At 19.5% G+C, this 22,156-nt stretch overlaps 5 protein-coding genes across 5 annotated transcripts; 3 read left to right on the top strand and 2 right to left on the bottom strand.

Annotated features, from left to right (window-relative positions):
• Positions 1–761: 761 nt before the first annotated feature.
• On the top strand, positions 762–2,931 carry MKS88_002631 (uncharacterized protein; the record flags this gene model as incomplete). The annotated part of the gene is made up of 4 exons (XM_067215656.1): positions 762–782; positions 905–1,910; positions 1,991–2,076; positions 2,170–2,931. The coding sequence occupies 4 exons, from the start codon at positions 762–764 to the stop codon at positions 2,929–2,931; spliced, it is 1,875 nt and encodes a 624-aa protein (XP_067074061.1).
• A 75-nt stretch (positions 2,932–3,006) lies between these two features.
• MKS88_002630 (uncharacterized protein) lies at positions 3,007–3,321 on the top strand (the record flags this gene model as incomplete). Its single annotated transcript, XM_067215655.1, has 1 exon — positions 3,007–3,321. One exon carries the CDS (start codon positions 3,007–3,009, stop codon positions 3,319–3,321), a length of 315 nt encoding a protein of 104 aa, XP_067074060.1.
• A 3,946-nt stretch (positions 3,322–7,267) lies between these two features.
• MKS88_002629 (uncharacterized protein) lies at positions 7,268–8,453 on the top strand (the record flags this gene model as incomplete). The annotated part of the gene is made up of 3 exons (XM_067215654.1): positions 7,268–7,294; positions 7,440–8,156; positions 8,280–8,453. 3 exons carry the CDS (start codon positions 7,268–7,270, stop codon positions 8,451–8,453), a joined length of 918 nt encoding a protein of 305 aa, XP_067074059.1.
• A 6,712-nt stretch (positions 8,454–15,165) lies between these two features.
• On the bottom strand, positions 15,166–16,184 carry MKS88_002628 (uncharacterized protein; the record flags this gene model as incomplete). Its single annotated transcript, XM_067215653.1, has 2 exons — positions 15,166–15,969; positions 16,098–16,184. The coding sequence occupies 2 exons, from the start codon at positions 16,182–16,184 to the stop codon at positions 15,166–15,168; spliced, it is 891 nt and encodes a 296-aa protein (XP_067074058.1).
• A 2,538-nt stretch (positions 16,185–18,722) lies between these two features.
• Positions 18,723–19,617, bottom strand: MKS88_002627 (uncharacterized protein; the record flags this gene model as incomplete). The annotated part of the gene is made up of 2 exons (XM_067215652.1): positions 18,723–19,397; positions 19,528–19,617. The coding sequence occupies 2 exons, from the start codon at positions 19,615–19,617 to the stop codon at positions 18,723–18,725; spliced, it is 765 nt and encodes a 254-aa protein (XP_067074057.1).
• Between the last annotated feature and the right edge of the window lie 2,539 nt (positions 19,618–22,156).

Raw genomic sequence — 22,156 nt, 5'->3', positions numbered from 1 at the left:
CAATTTTAGATAAGTGATATATATATATATATATTAGGTGTCAGTTACAATTTAATTATGTGGTTTCTAGTATCATAGCGAAAATTTAGTATAATTTATATATTATCAATTCTCATCTTTAGATACATAGTAAATACGTAAAAGCATTAACAAAATAATTATGGAAAAATTATAACTAATATTAAAAATAAATAACAAAAATAATATAATAAAAAAAAAACATACTAACAGTATTAATAATTATTTGTTTTTTAGATTATATATTTTCGGACAAACATAATAATACGGTGTATTATTTGTATTAATACATACAATTTTATTTATATTTTTTGGTCTTCATTAAAAAAAAAGGAAAAAATACAGTATATTAATACTGTTTTCTTTGATAATAAATTATATATTACATGATGCATCTTATATGTAGGTTTATATTGTTAGCAACTTGACTTTCTCTTCATATAGAAAACATGAAATTGTTCATAAAAATATTTACTTAACATTTATTAAATATTAAAATAAGTTTAGGTATATATCTAGTTTTTATATATTTAAGGTTAATGAATATATGTAGATTATAAAAAAAAATAGTAATGCATTCATTATTAAATATATCATATAAAAAGTCTTATGTAGATGATAATTTTATAATTTCTTTTAGTTAAGAAATATTAATTTAAATTACGTTATTGAAAAACAAAAAGACATAAATTTTTTATTTTTCTTTCAGATTGTTATTTGCAACCCACAATAATATTATAGTCATGGAAAAATGTTTTAACTCGGTAATATTCATTATTTTTTAAGATGCATAATTTTAATTATAAATTGCATATATATTATAAAATTATAACATATCTACTATAAAAAATAATTCCTATATAATTCATAATGATTCTAAATATAGTACCCAGTTGTTCAGGGTTTTACAGCAATAAATTTGTATTTACAACAAGAATTTAAACAAGTTGGTGCTAATATTATATCTCAAGTCTCTTCTTTAAAAAGTGAAAATAAAAAAGAAAAATTTAGAGAAAAATGCAAGAATCTGGCTGATTATTTAATTAATTCGAAAGATCCATATAGGCATTATCAAGAATATATTTGGAAAGGAGCATTAAGAACATGGTATAGTAAGTACTTTACAGGGATAACACAACATGGTGGATGTTTTATGATCTTTAACAATGAAGAAAAAGAACTTTTAGAATTATTCTATGATGCAGATGATTTCTGCGAAAAAAAAGAAGAATATATGGAAATACTAAATAATTATAAAACAAATAATAGTAATATATATAATTGCAATGGTGATGCGAATTGTATAAATGAATTTACGGAATATAATGTGTGGATTAAAGGCAGGGAGGATCATTTTAATAATAAGAAGGGTCTCTTACATTCCAAATGCAAAAACAAAATAGCTTTATCCCAATATCCAACAAACAATTGTGGCATAATGAATTCTCAAACATTTAAAACAATTAATAACTTCATATATTCTGATATGAATATACCTGAAGAAAAAGTTAAAGCTCCAGAAAAATCACAAAGAGATAATAAAGATCCAGAAAATTCTATACCTCAAAATCAAACTTTATCACCAGTGGAAAATTTTCCAAGTGTGCAACATTCACCTACAGAGATACCCCCTCAACAAGGAGCATCTGAGCAATCAGTTAACCAAGATAAAACGAAAGAAAATGTAGTAGCAGCATCTTCAGAATTTGAATCATCAGAGCAAACTACAGATTCTAAATCTCTCCATACACAACAAGAAGACTCTATATTGCCACCGTCAATTCCTAATGATTCTGGAGCATTTTCTAATCCTGAAATTATTTCTCCATCTACTGATTCATTAAGTTTTACCTCACTTTCTCCAGCTCCTTCTACTCATCCTATATCTTCAGGTACCACTAATGCTATTTATTTTTCTAATTTCAAAATAAATACATGTATTAATATATATATATTTAAAAATATATTACAGATAAAGTGGTAAAGAAGCCTAACAATTATATATCATCTATTTTAATAAGTATTCTTACTATCGTTTTATTTTCTTTTTTTATTAAAGTAAAATAAAAATATAAACTAAATATATAATAAACATTTGATTACCATAATAATTTATTATATAAATCTTTTTTTTTTTTTTTTTCTTTGTAGTTCTTATTAATGGTGATGTTTAAAAAAAAAAAAAAGATAAAAAGAAAACAAATAAAATTCCTGAAATTGCTAGTACCTTCATTTTCTAACAAAAAAAATAAGCTTGTAAAAGATGAGCATTTAGGATACTCAATAGATGAAGATAAAGAAATCATAAAAAAAATAAAAATAAATGAACTTACAAATAATGTAAACGTGTCAAAGCGAAAAAAAGACAGATCAAAAACCATAATAGAAGTACATATCGAAGTACTAGAAAAATGTATAAATGAAGATTTGGAAAACAACAAAGAAGAATTATTAGAAATATGTATAGATGCGTTAGTAAAAAAGGATTATAGAACCTGTGCTAATTTAACGGATGATCATCTAATAACAGAAAATATTCTAAATAACAACGATATAAAAAACCTCAATATTCTATGGAATAAATGGATAGAAAAACATAGAAATGCTTCTGAAATATTAAAAAAAGAGCATTGGTTTCATAATTTGAAGAATGAATGGAAGCAAGAACTAGCTTATATACATGAAATGGAAGAAATAAAAAAGAAATCTGGAGAAAAACCCAAAGTTCCATTTTTTGAAATAGAAAAAAATCTATGGAAACAGTGGATATCAAAAAATGGTACTATTATAGAACAGTATTTGGAACAGGATTGGTTTAAGGGATTAGCAGAGCAGTTGCAGAATATGTCAGAAGAATGTGAAAACGAAGATAATAAAAATTATTTATCACCACTAAATATAGAAGAATTTTAGCAAAAAGGAAATTATGAAGAATTATATAAATATATAAAAAAAAAATTATTAACAAATTTGTGTGTTCTCGCGCTTATGACGGTATTAGAAGAATGTAAAAAAGAGGTGTACTTTGAAAATAGGGAATCATTTTTGGATATATCCATAAATGAATGGAAGACACAAAAATATTCAGGTAACAAACAAGAAATTACAGAAAATACAATTGAATATATCAACAGTGATATAGAAAATAAAAGAAATAAGGAATTCCATACTCATATAGGGAAGGACAGTTTCAGAAATGAGATAGAAGATTGGATAGGAGAAGATGACTTATATGCAAGTTCTATAGTAAATGATGGGACAGTGGAAGAATCTATTGATATAGCAGAAAAACACATTTCATAAATTCATACGAATACAACCAAAATTTATTTAAGATGAAATACTGCTAAAAACAAAGGTTATATGAATTTTGTAATGTCTGTAAGAAATAAAGAAGAAGAATATAAAGTAACAAGTAATAAAGAAGAAAAAAGCAAGCATGAAATATGATGTTTGAAATTCAGATACTTAAAATATATTACTATTACATATGAAATTTTTTACTTTTAAAAAAATATCCATTATAACATTATATTAATGCTCTTTTCAATAGAATTAGTAAGATTATATTATATATATTAAAAAAAAATAAAAATTGATATTAACTTTTTCCAAAATATTAAACATGGAAAAAAATAATATTTTGAATAATAAAAAAGAGAGAAATAAATAAATTTTAACACTATTTTTGAATTAATATAACATTATTACATAAATTTATATAATTATATTTTATTCTATTAAAAATAACTGTACAATATTCTTCACTTTTCAAAAGAAAATTATTCTGTAACCTATAAGTATTCGCATTATTTGAAAATTAATGTTTTAATTGATATAATAAATCTTTTCATTAAAGAAAAATGATGTTAAAATATATGAAAAGTTAATTATATTCCACATATAATTTATCTTATAAAAAAGTAAACCATATATTCCATAAAAAAATGTTAATCTCTATGCCCTAATAAATGTTCACATATTAATAGTTCTTATTTATCATAAATTTATAATACTTTAACCGTTATATATATAATAATTTTTTTCTTGAGTTATTTATATATACGCAAAATGAAAAAATCATATATAAAAATTCATTCTCTTAATAAAGAATTTAATTTTTTTTCTAAACAATATTGTGACTTTAATAAAAAATGTTCATACATATTTATGTACCTTAATATTGTTAAAGTATTTATTTTTTTGTTTATATAAGTTTTATTAAAATAAATTTTAAATATCAATGAAATTATTAAAATGACAAGAATGTGATAATAATGAAATTATTCAGGATACATAATTTTTTATATTAACCTTATTATTCACTTTTAAAAAAAGATATAAACCAATAATTAAAAATGATTCTTATGGTTTTATTGTTCTTTTTTTTTACACATTATAATTTATAAACATTTTTATAATATCAAAGATATAAAATATAATTATATAAAAGTATATAAGTAAAACTGTACTAAATTCATAAGTTTCAACACTTTTTTAAAATGAAGTACGAACGGAACAGAATAAAATTATTTCACAGGAATTTCAAAAAATATCATATATTTTTATTTTTTTTCTTTCAATTAAATACCTATTTTTATTATATTAATAAAAAAATTTGGACACTACCTTTTTGAGTTTTGAAAAGAATATATATATTCTAACATTCAATGTTTTTCTCTTTTGATTTTTGTAATTATAAAATAATATTTTACTTTTTAATATTTAGTTAATAATATTTTTTTTTATTATTTTATAAATTATATATATATTTATTTATTTATAACATAAAACAATAGTAGATCTATTTGTTAAAATGTTTAATCCATTTTGATAAATAATAATTTTTTACTTTTATCATATTCCATAGAAAATAAGTAAATTATAAATTTTTATTTACTAGTTTGTATTGAGTAAAAGCTATAACAACAGCATTCTGCTTATTTTTTAAACATTATAATTAATGCAGTAATAATATTAATAAAAAAAAATATGTTTCTGAATGAATTATAAGCATGACGATCAAATAACACAATCCTAACTGAAATATAAATACTTAATTGTAATATAATATCCTCATATTACATAAAACATATATGTTATAGTATATCAATAATATTTTGTTTAGAAAACATTGTTTTTACTTATTAATAATATTAACGTTATCCATATTTAAAAAAAAATATTTAATAAATTTAAATGAACTTAAATATTCTTATTTTATATTACAAATAATGAATATATAGTTCTTTTAAAGTATATTATTTTAATATATATAAGTTTCCTTTCAAAAAATACTTTTATGTTTTATAATGTAATATATATATCACTTATATATTTCATTAATATTGTGTATAAATTACAAGAATGTTAATAAGTATGTTTTCTTATATTTCTTATATTTGATATGTGAACTTAATAAATTATTTAATTTAACTATAATCATATAAACGTATTGCAAGTACATTAAAAATATATTAAATATTATAAAAAAATGTTAACATACATGGACTTACGAACATAGTTCTGATTTAATATAAAAGTCGAATAACAAAAGCTTAATGTTTTGAAATATATAAGGCGCCTTGATAAATATTATACTTTATTAAGTTAAACGCTGATGTAAAAATTAAAAAAACAAATTTTAATATTATAAATAAAAAAATGATATAAGAGCAAAAGAATATCCACTACAACATAACGTTAACTAATATTTATTTTAACAATTATAAAGCTTATTATACTATTTAAAATTCTACATAGCTTATGAAGAAAAAGACAAATCATTACATATATGAAATAATAACAAAAACATATTTTTCTTTTATTTCATTTCTTAGTTTTTTTTTAAATATATTTGATTATATGTTAAATATATTAATTCAATTAAAATATAACTTATATATCATACTAAACATATATAATCGTAAGATAATTTAGAACAATAAAATATATATAAAAAAAAAATAAAATAACAATAATTTAATATTATTTTCTAAATACATTGAATTAAATGTTATAATATGTTAGAACTCATATGAAATATAATACCATAAATAAAGTAGAAGTAACATATACTTAATTGAAAAATATTATGATATTAACCTTCGCAACTGTTTTATTATATATTAAAATATAAACACATACCATCAACAACATTACTAATAAGTTGTATGCTCTATAGATTATTATGATAAATATTGATTGAGATATTAATCTATATTTTTGTTATGCTACATGTACAAATGATTTCAATAATAAAATTTACTAAAGCAATTAAGATAAATATTATATTATTTTTCTTTTTATTTTTAATATATAATAATAATTATTCTATAGTATAAACTTATTTACTTTTTCTGAATACATTTATATATCGAATATAAATATATATATTATCCCGTTATGAAGGTTCTAAAGAAGTAAGAAAAACTTTAACTTCTGTATATAATACAATGAAGAGAATTAGCAGATTATTTTAAAATTATACGATATAGTGCATTTATAGAATATTATATTTATAATTAGAATACATTTTTTGAGGATGTATATTTTTCATTTAACAAATAAATGCATATTTTCATATACTATACTTCTTTTTAGCTAAATGTCTTCTTTTATTTAGTTAAATTTAATTTTTAGTAATATTCGTGAAGTTCAGTTTCTTAACCAATACATATATTATTAAAACTTATTACAAATATTAATTTAATTAATATGAAAGGTATTAACTTAACAATAAAAAAAATAATAATAAAATAAATGAGAAAATACTATATCTTATAAATAGTTAATATTTAACTATTTATAATATTTTAAAGTCAAAAAAGGATTTCTGAAAAAGTATTCAATTATAATAGGAAATTTATTTGAGAATATACTAAAATTAATTTAATTTTTTGTATAATATATCAGTACAAATATATAAGTCTCTTATGAATAAAAAAATAGAAAAGCGAATTTTTCTCTATATTTTTTTTTATTTACAATAAAATAACCCTGTTTTTACAATTATTATTTTATCAATTAAAAGCGTTTATCTTATATTTTACTAACTATTCTACTTATTGTAATGTTAATAAAAAGTAAAGAGGAAATTTTTCCTAAGTAATTTTTGTTTTTAAAATCTATATATGAAAAAAAGGAAAATACTACATATTAACATATTATATATATTTTTTCATTTATATAAATATTAAAATGATACTAATTTAATTTTTGTTCCTTAATTCACGTATACCTATGTACAATGGCAACTCACATTACAGAAGAAAACGTAAAATTTATTTTTGTTTTTTAATTATTATATATATTATTTTATCCAAGGTTTTGTTGTTCTAGAAATGATAGATAAATCTATATAATGAAAAATTTGTTTTGTGCATTTATATATATTTTTATTTTATATTTTCTATTTTTAGAATACCGTGACGTTATATGTTAAATATAAAAATGAATTTGAAACAGCTATCAAAGATATTCAGAATATTATAGGAGGTGGAGAAAATCCTGGAAGGAGATGTGGTCGAATGTTTGAACAATATTCTGATTTTACTGAACCATGCCAAGATGTTGGTAGATATTTAATTGAAATAAAGGAAAAGTATAAATCCGATAGCTTGAAACGTTGTAAATACTTAAATTATAGGATAAATTCAGATGCTAGTTATAATAAGAATCCTGAATGGTTTCAGAGGTATAGAGATTTTTCGTCCGAAACAGAAAATATATGCACAGACGAAATAAAAACTATTCCGAAGGAATCTTTAGATAAACTTAAAAAACTATATAGCTATTATGATAATTTCAGCACATTTAATGGTAATGAGAATGACTCCGATGGTAATATTTGTAAAAGTGTTAGAGAATGTTATAGCATTTATAGCGATAATTACAAAAAATGTCAAAAAAATAGCAATGACCCTTTCTGTGAGGAGTTAATCAATTTCAAGAAAGCATATGATTATAAAATGAGTAAATTATCTCCATGCAATGATTTACCACGAACGTTACCACAAATAGAACAAACTTCAACACAAATAATACCATCTACAGAAGAAGTAGATTACTTATTTGTTCCCATTTTAACAACATCTATCGTATTACTAATGTCTTTCACTATATTTTTTTTATATAAGGTTAATAAAAATTATACTTAAAATTAATAATAATTTATCACATATAGAATAATTTATTTTCACAAAAATTATAAGCATATAAAAATTATATTTTTAAATAAATATACATATATTTTGATGTAGTTCACTCCATTGAAATCTTGGATATATAATCGTTTACGAAAAAAAAAAATTATTGAACTTAACAAATTTCAAGAAGAATCGAGAGAATCCTTACAAAACCTTCATAAAGAAGTAAATAGAAATTATGAAGGAAGCTCTCATAATATATCCTATCAACCTCAAGGACACACTTGATGCAAAATTAACAGTTTATATTATTTTCAATAGAAAATAAAATACTTAGTGATATATATGTTACACTTATGTACAAATTCATTAAAAAGCTATATAAACGATAAATAAAGAAATTAATATATGTCTATAAAAATTATTCAAAAAAAAAGATAAATACATACGATGATATTTTTAAAATTAGTAGTATAATATTCCCTTTAAACGAGATTCCCCTTAGAATGAAATATAAATAATTTTAAAACTTAAGCTTATAATACAAGATGCTAAAGAAAAAGTGGATATACTTATATAACAATATGAGGTAGCGTTTATTTTCTTAGTATTACAGAAGAAAAAACAACATTAGAAACAACACCAATAATAATATTATATAAATAAAAAATGTAAAATCTTGGAATAAAAACATTAATCAAAATATAAAGTATATATCTACTTTTTCTTTATAACTTTATTCAAAATTTTTATTATTTGTCCACTTTCAATTTAATATAACTAAAAATGTTACACATTATGTAACAGTTTTAACGTTTTTTTTCTTCTATTTATATATATTATATGTGATATTGTTGATAGGGTATTTATGATTGGCCCTAAGGTAGATGAATTCTAATTTTAATTGAATTCAAATGGGAAAAATCCTAACCATTATTTTATAATTCATAAATATGTTCTGCTTTAACATTATTCTTATTGTTTTTTTACTGCATTAATACCTTATTCTATACATAACATACATATGATTAAAAAAATTGGTATATGATAAATAATAAAAATAGTATTACTACATTATAAATTTTTTGATAAAGTAAATTTTAATAATAACAAATAGTATTTAAATGCCTGTGTTTAGTTTTTATTTTCTCCATATAAAAAGAAAAATACAACAAATATTCCCATAAATATAATAGAAGTAACATGTTTATGTTTATGTTTATAGAATCTGAGAAATAGAAATGTAATTCTTATTTTATTGAGTTTCCAGTTAGAATCCATTTCTATATTATCTACACAATTTATTATTTATACATTCAAATAAGAATAATAATTTAGAAAAAGAAAATTTCATTTCTCATCATACGAAATTTTTAGGCACCATGATAATTTGTTAATTCTAAATTTCATGTACGCACTCATTTTTTTATTGTACATAGTTACATATGTATTTGTATTTTACGCTAAATTCGAATTCTAGTTATTAACAATATATAACATATTTTGCACTATACTTAATATTGAGTTCAAAATAATAAACAAAAAGATATGTAATATTGAAATTATAGAAAATTATTCAAACACTGAAATATTCATATAGAAAGGATAAATGAAATAATTTTAATAATAAAGAGGTACCAAATTTTATTTTAAATTATCATTTCTTTACAGTAACCATAGATTTAGTAAAAACAAAGTTTGGAAAACATCATTTATACATCTAATTAAAATAAAAGCAAAATTTAGTCTGTTATAATTGTTAATTATTGTTTTTATTTTAACCGTAATTATTTATTAAAATATATATTTACATACATTGTCAACCGCGTACTGTGACACATAACAAAAATAAAATATAAAAGTAATAAAGTAATGTTATCTTACAACTTCATTTATTTAATATTGACTTAATATATTTTAACCAGAATTAATCTATAAAAATTATTTACTTAGTTCAAAAAATTTGATATGTACTTAATTTAATTTTTATAAAGAAATAATTTTAGTGCTGCAAAGGTTGCTTTCATTTATATATTAAATATATAAGATTTAAACAAGAAAACATTAACAGAGAGCTCTCTATATGCTTACATAAGCGTTAAGTCATGAATAATACGATTTTTTGAAAATACACCAGCATTCATGTAAAAGTATCCGCAATGTTTTTCATTTAACTACATGAAATGATCATCCGAAGATAAATATGTTATAAGTTATATATTGTTTTTATGTGATCTACGCACACATTAGCTTATCTACAAGAGTATTCTTTTTATGGGGACACTAACATAAAAAAAAATTTATACATATATGCATAAAATTTAATTGTAATAAGAAATTGCTGAAATGATATCGTAAGGCGCAAAAAATAAAGCGCGCCACATGAAATGCATTTTATTTGGCTTATTTGTTCTAATTTTATTATGTTCTCTCTTTCTAGGGGTACTAACTTTCATATACATTATTAAAAATATTATCAAATAATTTAAAGTATTTTCATATATAGTAAAATAAATATGCATTTTATGAAATTTATGAAGGTATATATATGGAAACATATGAATGGACACCTAATATTATCCACTGCATGCATATATATACACATATATATGTGAACATATTTATACATGAGGTAGCATTATATGTGACACATAAATATATTTTTAATAAAATCTATTTTTTATAATCCCAAACCACAGAGGACTATATAATTAAAAATTTATTTTTTCAGTTATTGGCCTTCGCAAACGAACTAAGTGCACATAATATAAAATAAAAAAATGTTGTAAACAGTTAACCCTCCTGTTATTTTTATGTTTTTTTTTCTTGTTTCTTTTACATTATACATTTATATTTATATCCACTTTCCTTTTTTACAACAACAAATTTTTAATTGGCTAATCATGGAAAACAAAGTAAACAAAAAAATAATATTTTAAAATGTATTTTACACTCATATATTTTCTAACATCCTTAATTATACAATATGTTATTATTTTTTCTTTTTTCATGTTTCCTGATATCATTTGTTATGGTTTTGCTTTCGTATGATATCTCAGCTATCGTTTTCCTATTTCTCCATTTACTCTTTTTCAGATTAACTTTCTTTTACATAGATTAAGGTCACTCAAACAGAAATATGTTGCCAAAAAAAAGGAACTGCACTATTCATTATAAGCATATTACCACTCTTTCCATGCAATATTTTAATTCTTTCCATTCCTCTTTTTATATTTTACTAAAACTTTTTCATGCAGTCTACCAATTAATGTTACAACGACTAATATAACAAAAACATAAAACTACTTCATGTTCAGAATTATATTTACATATATTACAACAATTCTTATAGCAGCTCAACACGCTTTTTACGGTTCTATGATTTTTCATGTAAAAATGGGAATTATAATATTTCATGTTTTTTTAAATTTATATGCAAGTTAATTTATATAAAATTTAATTTTATTCTTTTTAATTATAATTTTTTGAACGTTAACTTCAAGAAAAAATAAAGGGAAAAAGGTGCATAAATGGGAAAAGTATAAAGGTAAGTTAAAAGATGGAAGTATATAAATTAAGTAAAAGGAAGAAATATAAAAGTAAACTTCTTAGAAATACATGTACATAAGTAGTATATATTAATTACTCACATATACGCGTAAATATTTATAAAAAGTTAAGAAAAAAATTAAAAAAAATATACAAGTGTAAATATAGAATGGAAACATACAAACACAAAAAAAAAAAATAATTATTCAATCCACTTAACGAATTAAAGAAATAAATTAAAGAAAACTCAAAAAAGAACTAGGAAAATATAAAAAATAAACAAAAACACATCCAATATTCGTAGAAAATTCTTATTATATAACTGATAAAACTGATAAGGATAAGATATATTTTTTTCCCAACGTATCGTAGTGCCTCCTCTCAAATTTACAGTTATATATAAGAAAAATAATTGATAATTATAAAACTATAACAACTGTAAGAAATATATTTTTATTTTTTATTTTTGTATAGTAGTTTATTATTTTATTAAGTGAATAAATAAAAATTATTTTAATTTATTAATAATTAATTTAAAAGCCATATTACAATATTTCATATATCTATCAACATATCATACCATATAAAACAAATTATTACATACGCATTAAATTGTTTATCCGATAAGAACCAACTAATCATATAATGCTTTATCAACTATACACTTAGTTTTTGCCTATTTATATGTTTATTTCTATAAATTATATATTTTTTCTAATTAAAAACAAGAAAATTTTAATTATTTCAATTTTTTTTTTTTTGTCATAATAAATATATTTTATGATATTTTCTTGATTGTATTTTATTTTTCTTTTTTTAAAGTGAAGTAATATCTTTTAAAATACGTATTATAATATTACATAAATTAAAAAATACTTCAAATGAATTCATAACAATTATATGACATATTAATATATGTTATCCAATGATGCGCTCTAAATATATTTATTAAACTACTTCCTTATTCTTATAATATAAATATAATAATTTTTTAAATTTGTATATAACTTGAAAATAATACATACGTTATAACAATAATAATAATCAAATATAATATAATATCACCAGATTAAGTATTATACACACAATATTATTATTATATTATTTAAAATATTATATATTCATTAATTCAAACAAAATCTATGAAACACTTTTTACAAAAATGACTTCGTATATATTCTCTAAGACACATATATTTTATCATAGAGTAATAATTATTAGTTATTAAAAAAATGAAAAGTTTTAGATCTCCTACATTTCTTTTTAATTATCATATTTACATCTATTTAACATATATGTATTTTTTAAATAACTAAATTTTAACTACATTTATTAAATCGTTATTTTCTAAATTATTCATAATTTATATAAAAAATTTTGAATAGTTATAATATATACTACAAAGATTTTTATAAAAATAAATAGTTTAAAGGAAAAATGAAAAATATATAACTTTTCAATTGTATATTTTACCTCACTAATAATTATATAAATATTAATATCACAATAGTTATAATATAATACATATGAAATCAAAAATCTCAATAACTTTTATATAATTAAAAAGCTTTCCTAATTTCACATAAATACATAAGTAGACAACTTTAATCTTTAGACATTCTATAATTCAACGAATATCAGATGAAATATAATTGATTTTTTTACAGAATAATATTTATATGAATTGTATATGGAAATGCAAAAAAAAAAATAAAAAAATATTATCGTAATATAATTATTTTACATGCATATATACATGTTATATACGTGTAAAGATATGTTTTAATAAAATATAGTAATAAATAATATGAACAACAAAAAAAATATCTTACCATTTTTTGTTAAAATTTTTGATAACAATATTTTCATTATCTACATTTGTCCATATAAACTAGTATCATATTCTCCATGTCCCATATATAATTATACACAGAAGAAAAATGCAAACGTTATTTAATTTATAGAACAATAATTTTTAAAGAGCATGTAACTATAATAACTGAAAAACATAATAATATTATATTATCATTTTCTGTTGAAAATATAATAAAAAAATTTTTTACGTTAAATTTAACTATGAAATATAATAGCAGAACTATGAACATTACACATATTTAACTAAAATTCTTTTCAAAAAATCGAGTATTTTTATAAATAGACCATTTTAAAACTTATATATTCAACAAAAGCTATTCTGAGTATTCATGAATTAACAATAAAAAAAGATTTATTTTTACTCTAGGAAATGAGCCTTACAATTAAGAATTACTGACAATAGAAACAATATTTTTGTTATATTTTTTTGAAACGATATAAAGTATTTATTTTAAATATATTAGGACATGCGAAATAAGAAATATTTGTCTAAATATTACCTACATATTATTATATAATTATAGAAAAAAAAATATTTGTTCATAACCCCTTATCATCATATGTGGTTTTATAGATATATACATATGTAAAATTTTACTATTCTATATAAAGAAATAAAAAACTTATAGAAATATTTATCTATATAAATTTACAATTAAGTCATTAAATTAAACTTTGAATAATATAAAAAATAAATGGTTTATTTATAAAATTTCATTATAATATATATATAATTCAGCTTACCAAATTTTAATTATCTCCAAAAAGTTTTAAATAACAAAATAGTTAATTCTTTTAACTCTTTATTAAATTGTAAATATATAGAATCCATCATTTCTTAATTATTAATTATCAATATAAATATATATTTTTTTTATTATATATTTATAATATCAAAATCTTATCATGCACAAAAATTATAATTATATTAAAATGTTTTTTACAGTAATTATATTTTATAGCATACTTCTTGTAAAACTTATTATATGGTTTCTTTATTAATTTATTTTTTTAATAAAAAAAAAGTTATTAATGCATATATCTGTGTAACAAAACATGTACACTCTCATTTATTGAATACAAAACATGACAAACTTATTGTTAACTTAAAACTAATAATAAATTTTTCTGAATAAAAAAATAAAAAAGAATATTAAACCAAAACATCATAAAAAAAAAAAAGAAAGAAACAATTTTTATACCAAGTATAAATTATCACACTTCATTAAAATTATATGAATTTGCTACAATATATTTATTTTAATGCACTTAGATATATTTATCATGAAAATCTATTAAAATAAAAAATTTTGTATATGATGTTATATATTATAGTCTTGCTATAATAATACTTCATAATTCAAATTCAAAAGTGTTAATACATTCAAACTGTCAAATAAACTAAGAACATATATTTTTCCTGATTTCTATCAAAAAGACCACGTACCTGTACGTAAAATTCTAAAATTTAAGCAATTATGAATATTCTTAATAGGAATATAACAAACGATATTACAGATATTTGTGCACATTGTCGACTTATTTAGAGAAAAGAACATATAACTTACTAATCATTTTACTTTTTCCTTAATTTAATTTTTTGGTATTTCTTAACTTTTTTATGGTAGTAAACAACCTTTATAATAAATGTGAGACCTAATATAATAAAAGGTATAAAATATACTACATAACCAAATAAATTATTTAACGTACACACCTCACTACAAGTATGACTAACACCTCCTGATGCTCCAGAGGAAATCCAGTTCCCACAATCTGTAAAACTTTTTGGTAACTTAGATCTCACTGAAGTTAAAAATGTATACAACCATTCACTTTCATTTTTTGCCAAATTTGCTAAAGGTTCCCACAACCCTAATTCATACCACAATCCCCCATTACTTCCTGGTAACAAACCCAATGCTAGATCTACTATGAACACTGTTAATAAAAACAAAACCAATACTATAGGTATAGCAATTCCTAAACCGTACTTTTTACACATTATTTTTTTGTAAACCTTATTATTAATTGTTCTATTATTTTTAAGATAATCTATATAATCAAGTTCTTTAAATATTTTTTTTTCGAAACAGGAATATTTTTTGGTTTCAAATATACCAGAATTGTTTTTTTTAGATTGTTTATAACGTTTAGTATTCTTTGTTAAACTTACATAAGAATGATTCTTACATCCAGTTCCCCCTTTTTCATTATTAACTATGTCTTTTTCTTCGAGTCTTTCATTACTTGGTATCTCTTCTTTTAACATTATATTACATGTAATTTTATCCTGATTATATTTTGCTAGTGTTCGTTGAGTTGTTCTTTCTAATTTTTTATCAAAATTTTTCTTATAAAACAATTCTCCAAGATAAATCTAATAAAGCGAAAATAAACGTTTATTATTAAAAGGATTTTGTAATTACATAATGAGAAAGAATATTTATAATAATATAGCACAAAAAATATAAATTATAAATATATTTATATATCACATTATCATACCACATCGCTGTAATAATGATATATCCAGCTTAGAACAATAAATGTAAATATCTTAATAAAAAAAGGGAACTTAATTTTTTGTTCCATTATATAGATTATTAATATTGTAATAATACATTAAGGGAAAAATTAAAAATAATATTATATATTTTTAATGATGATTCACATTATATTTATTTTTATTCCTTTTTTTCATAAATGTTCGCAAAGACTTATTAAAATATATATAAGTATAATGTATTATACAACAGAAACAAAAAACAATAAATTTAAAAACATGTCATACAATTTTTATTTTAATTTTGTTTTGAAAATAATAATTTCCATTAAATTAAAATAATTTGAAATAATTCATAATTATTCCAAATATATAATTAAATTGTTTAATATAAAATTTAAATAACTTCTCTATTAATCCTATTAAAAATAAAGAATATAGAATTTTCTGATATATTTAAATACTGATTTTATATAGAATACACAATATATAGGATATAGAAGGTATACCATATAGAATGTATATAATATATGTAATCTACTATCTTTTATATTCAGAAAATAGTAACTAATTTCAACATGTTTTTATATTAGTAACACTAATTTAATAAACATTATGCTTATGTAAAACGGTTTATTATTGATATATAAAATTAATTATTGTAATAATCTAATAATAATAACAGTTGAAAATATTTATGTACTGTAAAGCATTTTGTATTATGGTAATTATAAGTTCATTGTTTAAAAGAACATAAAATATTTAATAAGACTATATTTTATAATAAAACAAAATCTGAGAGAATATATATATTTAAGATAAATAAATTACAGTTTTTTTTTACTTCATAATAAAATCTAAAAATAATTATTCATAATTAAACTTAATTCAATTATTTTCAAATGAAATATTTTCAAATTCTTAACATAATTTCTTTTCTTTAATTAAGGATATATATTTAGAAATGATATTCATTTAATAAAACGAAAAAATTTGTAGTTCTAGCATTAAATATATTGTAGTCATAGCATTATTGTTTCTTATATATATTTTGTGAAATTCATTATAATTTAATTATATATATTTTTTATTAATCAATTTATTTACCAAAAAATTTTAGGAAATTTTTAAAAATAGAATAACATCAACAGTTATTCAATGATAGTAGTTAAACTACAAATAAAGTAAATTCTTATCCATTAACAGCGTAGTAATACGCACAATTAATAATTTTCTACATAGAGCTACTACTAAAACAAAGATTATATCAAAATATCAAAGCAATATATAATGAATAACTTGAACACCAAATTAAAATTTAAATCCTTATTTAAGAATAATATATAAAAAAAAATTTGTATGTTTTCTCATTTATTTTATTTAAAAAAATGAGCATCATAAATATAAAAGAATTACAAATAGTAAGTATAAACTCCATGTATTTTTGTATAATTCTAAAATAAGATGAAAATATTACTTAACACATTTATAGATAACAACAAAATATATCTTAAAGTACATAAATAAATACGAACACACGATGAAACGATTGAATAAAATATATATTTGGTTAAATTTTCCCTAATACCTACTTAAATATTTGCAAAATATATATCACATTTTTAGAAATTCACTATTATATGTAGATGAAAAAAAAGGTTTGTACATATTATCTTTTGATATATTATTAAATTTGATCTATTAATATAATATTTAAAATACGTAAAAAATAAAACCATAAGTATTATATTTATGTATTAAGTTGTAATTAAGTATATATATAATTAATTTTTTCATTATAGAATTAATAAAATATTTAAGCATAATAATAAAATAATAAATGTTTTTAACTTTATATTCAATTCCAATTATTTATAATCTAAATTTATAGAACAATTATGAATAATAAATATTCCAAATTCCTATTTTTTCATTATATAATTATTAATTCAAATTTATACAATGCAAAAAAAACTGTGAATCTGTTATAAATGTTTTTACAATTGTCATTTTCAATAAAATAACTTACATAATACTCATAATACAAAATAAATGTTAATTTTTATCATAAATTAAAATTATATATATATATATCATTATAACTAAATATATCTAATTGCTTTCATAAAATACAAGAGAGATCACTTTTACACCTAACTTGAATATAACAAGGTATTTTCTTAATAATAGGAACAAGTAATAAGTTTAAATGAGAACAAGACATAATATAGAAACATCACTTATTAGTTAAAAAATAAATTATCACAGGAAATCCATAACAATATATACATCGTGATATTATTTATACATTTTATAGCACAAAGATATAATTTTCATGAAAATTCATATATATACACAAATAATATGATGTATCAAATATATTTAATTAAGACTAATTTATGCATTAAATATCATATTGTAAAACATTAAAATATTCTAATTCACTAATAAATTAAGCTAAAATATTCACTATGATACTTCAAAGATTTCAAGTATACGCATGAATATTTATGAAATTATAACAAGAACAGTTACTTTTATGAAGAATATATTACCAAAAATATCAAAGATATAACATCACATTAATAATTTTGTCAATAAAACATATACATTCAATATTATTTGTTTTACTCAGTCATTAACTTAAGTTTGTTATATTTTTCATTATTTCTTAAGATCTTATAAATACCTACTATAAGTATAACCGATAATACGACGATAAGGATGCTATAAAGTACAACATAAAGATCCATTTTTATAAAGTCTGCTAATTTCTGAGCAACATTATGGAAAAATAAACCTACTGCAGTCTTTTTGATCGTTTCCCATTCAACATTTAAAAACGGTAAAGCTGGTGACACGGGTATTCCTACTCCTAACAATACAAAAATTAAAAATAGCGCAAATCCAAAACCGTAATTTTTAAATTTTATTTTTTTTAAAGCTATATCACATAATTTCCTGTTTTTTTCATTAAAATCTTCATAATTCCTTTTTTTAATCCATTTTTTTTCAAAATGGAAATGTTTTCCATCAAACATTCCATTATTATAATCAACAACTTCTGTATAGTATTGTGCCTTATTTAACAAACTTCTATTTGATTGTTTTCTTTTTATTTTGGTCCCCCTTTTATTACTATATATATCATTTTTTTCATTCACTCCATTATTTGGAAAATTTTCTTTTAAACATGCATTATTTAAATTATCTTGCTTATATTTTACTAGTGATCGGTAATTTCTTGTAGCTAATTTTTTAACAAGATAGAAATTTTTATCAAGGGTCTTGCTAAATGTACTCTAAAGGAGAAAAATTAGTATTTATTATTCAGAATAATAAACAATATAATACTAAAATAACAGTATTAACAAAAATAACAGGAACTATAAATGTAATTGAAACAAATGTCATTAAATTAAATAACAGTACCAAATTATTGCTAAAATGACATATCCAAGTTAAAAAGAGAAACATAGAAATTTTAATAATAATATGTAATTTTATTTTTTGTTTCATCATTTAAACTTTTTAAATTATGTTATCAAGTTGCTAAAATTAAAATGATATGCTTATGAAGATAAATGATGTTACATTTAGTTAAAGTTATATTTTTGTTATTACTCCGTAAATACATAGTAAAATGTATAAAACTATTTTTATTTTATCAGATGTAAAATGTAAAATTACTTTCATTAAAATAAAATAATTCTAATTGTTTCATTATTATGTAAAAATTATAATTTCCTTATTTAAACTAAGTTATTAATTAAATGGTTATTTTACTAATAATTTTCAAAATAAACTAAGAAATAAATATGTTATTTTTTACTATATATAAATGTTAAGTTTATCTACAATACAGTTTGTCGAAAATATATATATATATATAGTTCTATACATTAATAAAATTATTACAAATGTTATGATTATTATCATATTAATAATTGTAATTTTGTAAACATTTTACTTTGTTAAAACTAGTAATTTAATAAATAATATTATTATAATATAATAATTATAGTAATAAAAAAATACGTTATGTTAATTATAACAAATATATTATTTCGTCTGTAAGTACATAAATATTTTATTGAATATAATTTTTTAAAAAAAGGCAAATGTACATGGAAATACAAAACATATAAAGAAATACTCATTCTAAAAGCAAATAAAAATTTACATTTTATTCTAGTATCATATTTTTGGAAGCTTATACATTTTAATTAAGTTAAATTCATTCTATTACTTCAGAATAAAATATCAATAGATTTATTTACTTTATTTCTTAATTTTCTTTTTAATTAATTATATGTATTTAAAAAAAATATTAATATATTAATAAAAAGGACGAAGAGATTAAATATAATAATTTTGTAGAAATATTATGTACAATATCACTAATTTAAAAATATATCATATTAAATAAATTCACAAATAATAAGCATAACACAATATATACACAGAGTATTAGAAAGAATAACAATATAATATACAAGAGTAGGTGATTTAATAATTTTTCTATTTATAATACTAGAAACAATATATTATTTTTTATTTATTATCCTAAAAATACTGCAGTTGGAGTAAGTTTCATAGATGAAGTATAATAAATCGACATAATTATATTAATAATATATTATAAAGAATAATTTTAATAACAAATATATATTATACACCAATATTTCTATTTTTAAATTTCATATCTGATAAAATGAAAATTATAAAAATAATATGTGCATACAATTATTGTAATCGTCTTGGATATAACATTGTATTGTTATTCTTAAATAGTTATGACGTCTATGAAAATAGATAAAACTATAAATAAACATTGATAAATCTAATATACTTTATTAAATTACAGACCAAAAAACTATACTTACAAAAAATAACATTATTTCATTTGTATTGTTATAATATATATAAAACATCAGTGACAATATATATGAAGGTACTTATAAAGTATTTTTGGCGTTTTCTCATAATTTGGTCGCCTCACATTTATACATACAGCTAATGTTTCTCTATAAAATATATTTTAAAAGAATTTAAGTATTCATAATAATATACATATAACTTATAAAATAAATTATGTAATATAAGGGTATTTTATATTAGAATGTTACGAAAAATTTACTTATGAATCTTTTATATTTGAACAACATTCATTTTCATTAAACATATATTTAATCTTTTATTCTAAAAAGTATATTTGCATTCGCTAAATTAATTATTTTTTTTAGATCTAAAAATCATATACAAATATATTCACTTTCTTTTTGAACATCTAATAGTCTCCTTAAATATATATTAAACAAGTGAATTGTGTTATTATATATATCAATGAATTTTACATATTTTTTATTTCTAATAAAAAATATTATTAATATTTATTACATTCTCATAAAATTACTTAAATGTAAAATAATATTAAATTTCAAAATATTATTTTATACTTATGTTATCTATATAGTAATATAAGCGCAAAGAATAATGTATTCATATAAATGATAAATTTTTAAAGAATGTAATATATCGTTTATATGGTTATAACTATAATATATTTATATATAACAATATATTTTCCATTTCAAAAAGGAAAATCTGTTTAGAATATTTCCCTTTTTTATATTTTTAATAAAATTTACATGCTCATTATTTCTAAAAAATATTTATTCTTATATTCATATATAAATCAATGTATCTATGTTTAAACATGTTTTTAATTATATTACCATATATAAAAATGTATTATAAAAAAGACAATAATTTTCATGCGCAATTCCAAAACTTTAAAAATAAATATGGCACTAATAAAACTCATATGGCTAATTGAAAAATTACATTGTTTTAAAAATATCCTATTTAGCTAAATTAATCTACTATAAATTTCTGAATTACGTGTATATTATCACAAGAAAAAGCACCCTATAATAACTTAGGACATAAATTTACATCATTATGTTCAATTATTACGTTAACCTTTATTGCAGTGTTTTTCTATTTTATCATTCTTCTAAAATTATAAATTAATCTAACTAAAAAGAGGAAGCACTTC

This window comes from Plasmodium brasilianum, chromosome 8, assembly GCF_023973825.1.
Source record: "Plasmodium brasilianum strain Bolivian I chromosome 8, whole genome shotgun sequence".
Lineage (NCBI taxonomy): Eukaryota > Apicomplexa > Aconoidasida > Haemosporida > Plasmodiidae > Plasmodium > Plasmodium brasilianum.
This window is presented reverse-complemented; position numbering and strand designations above follow the sequence as displayed.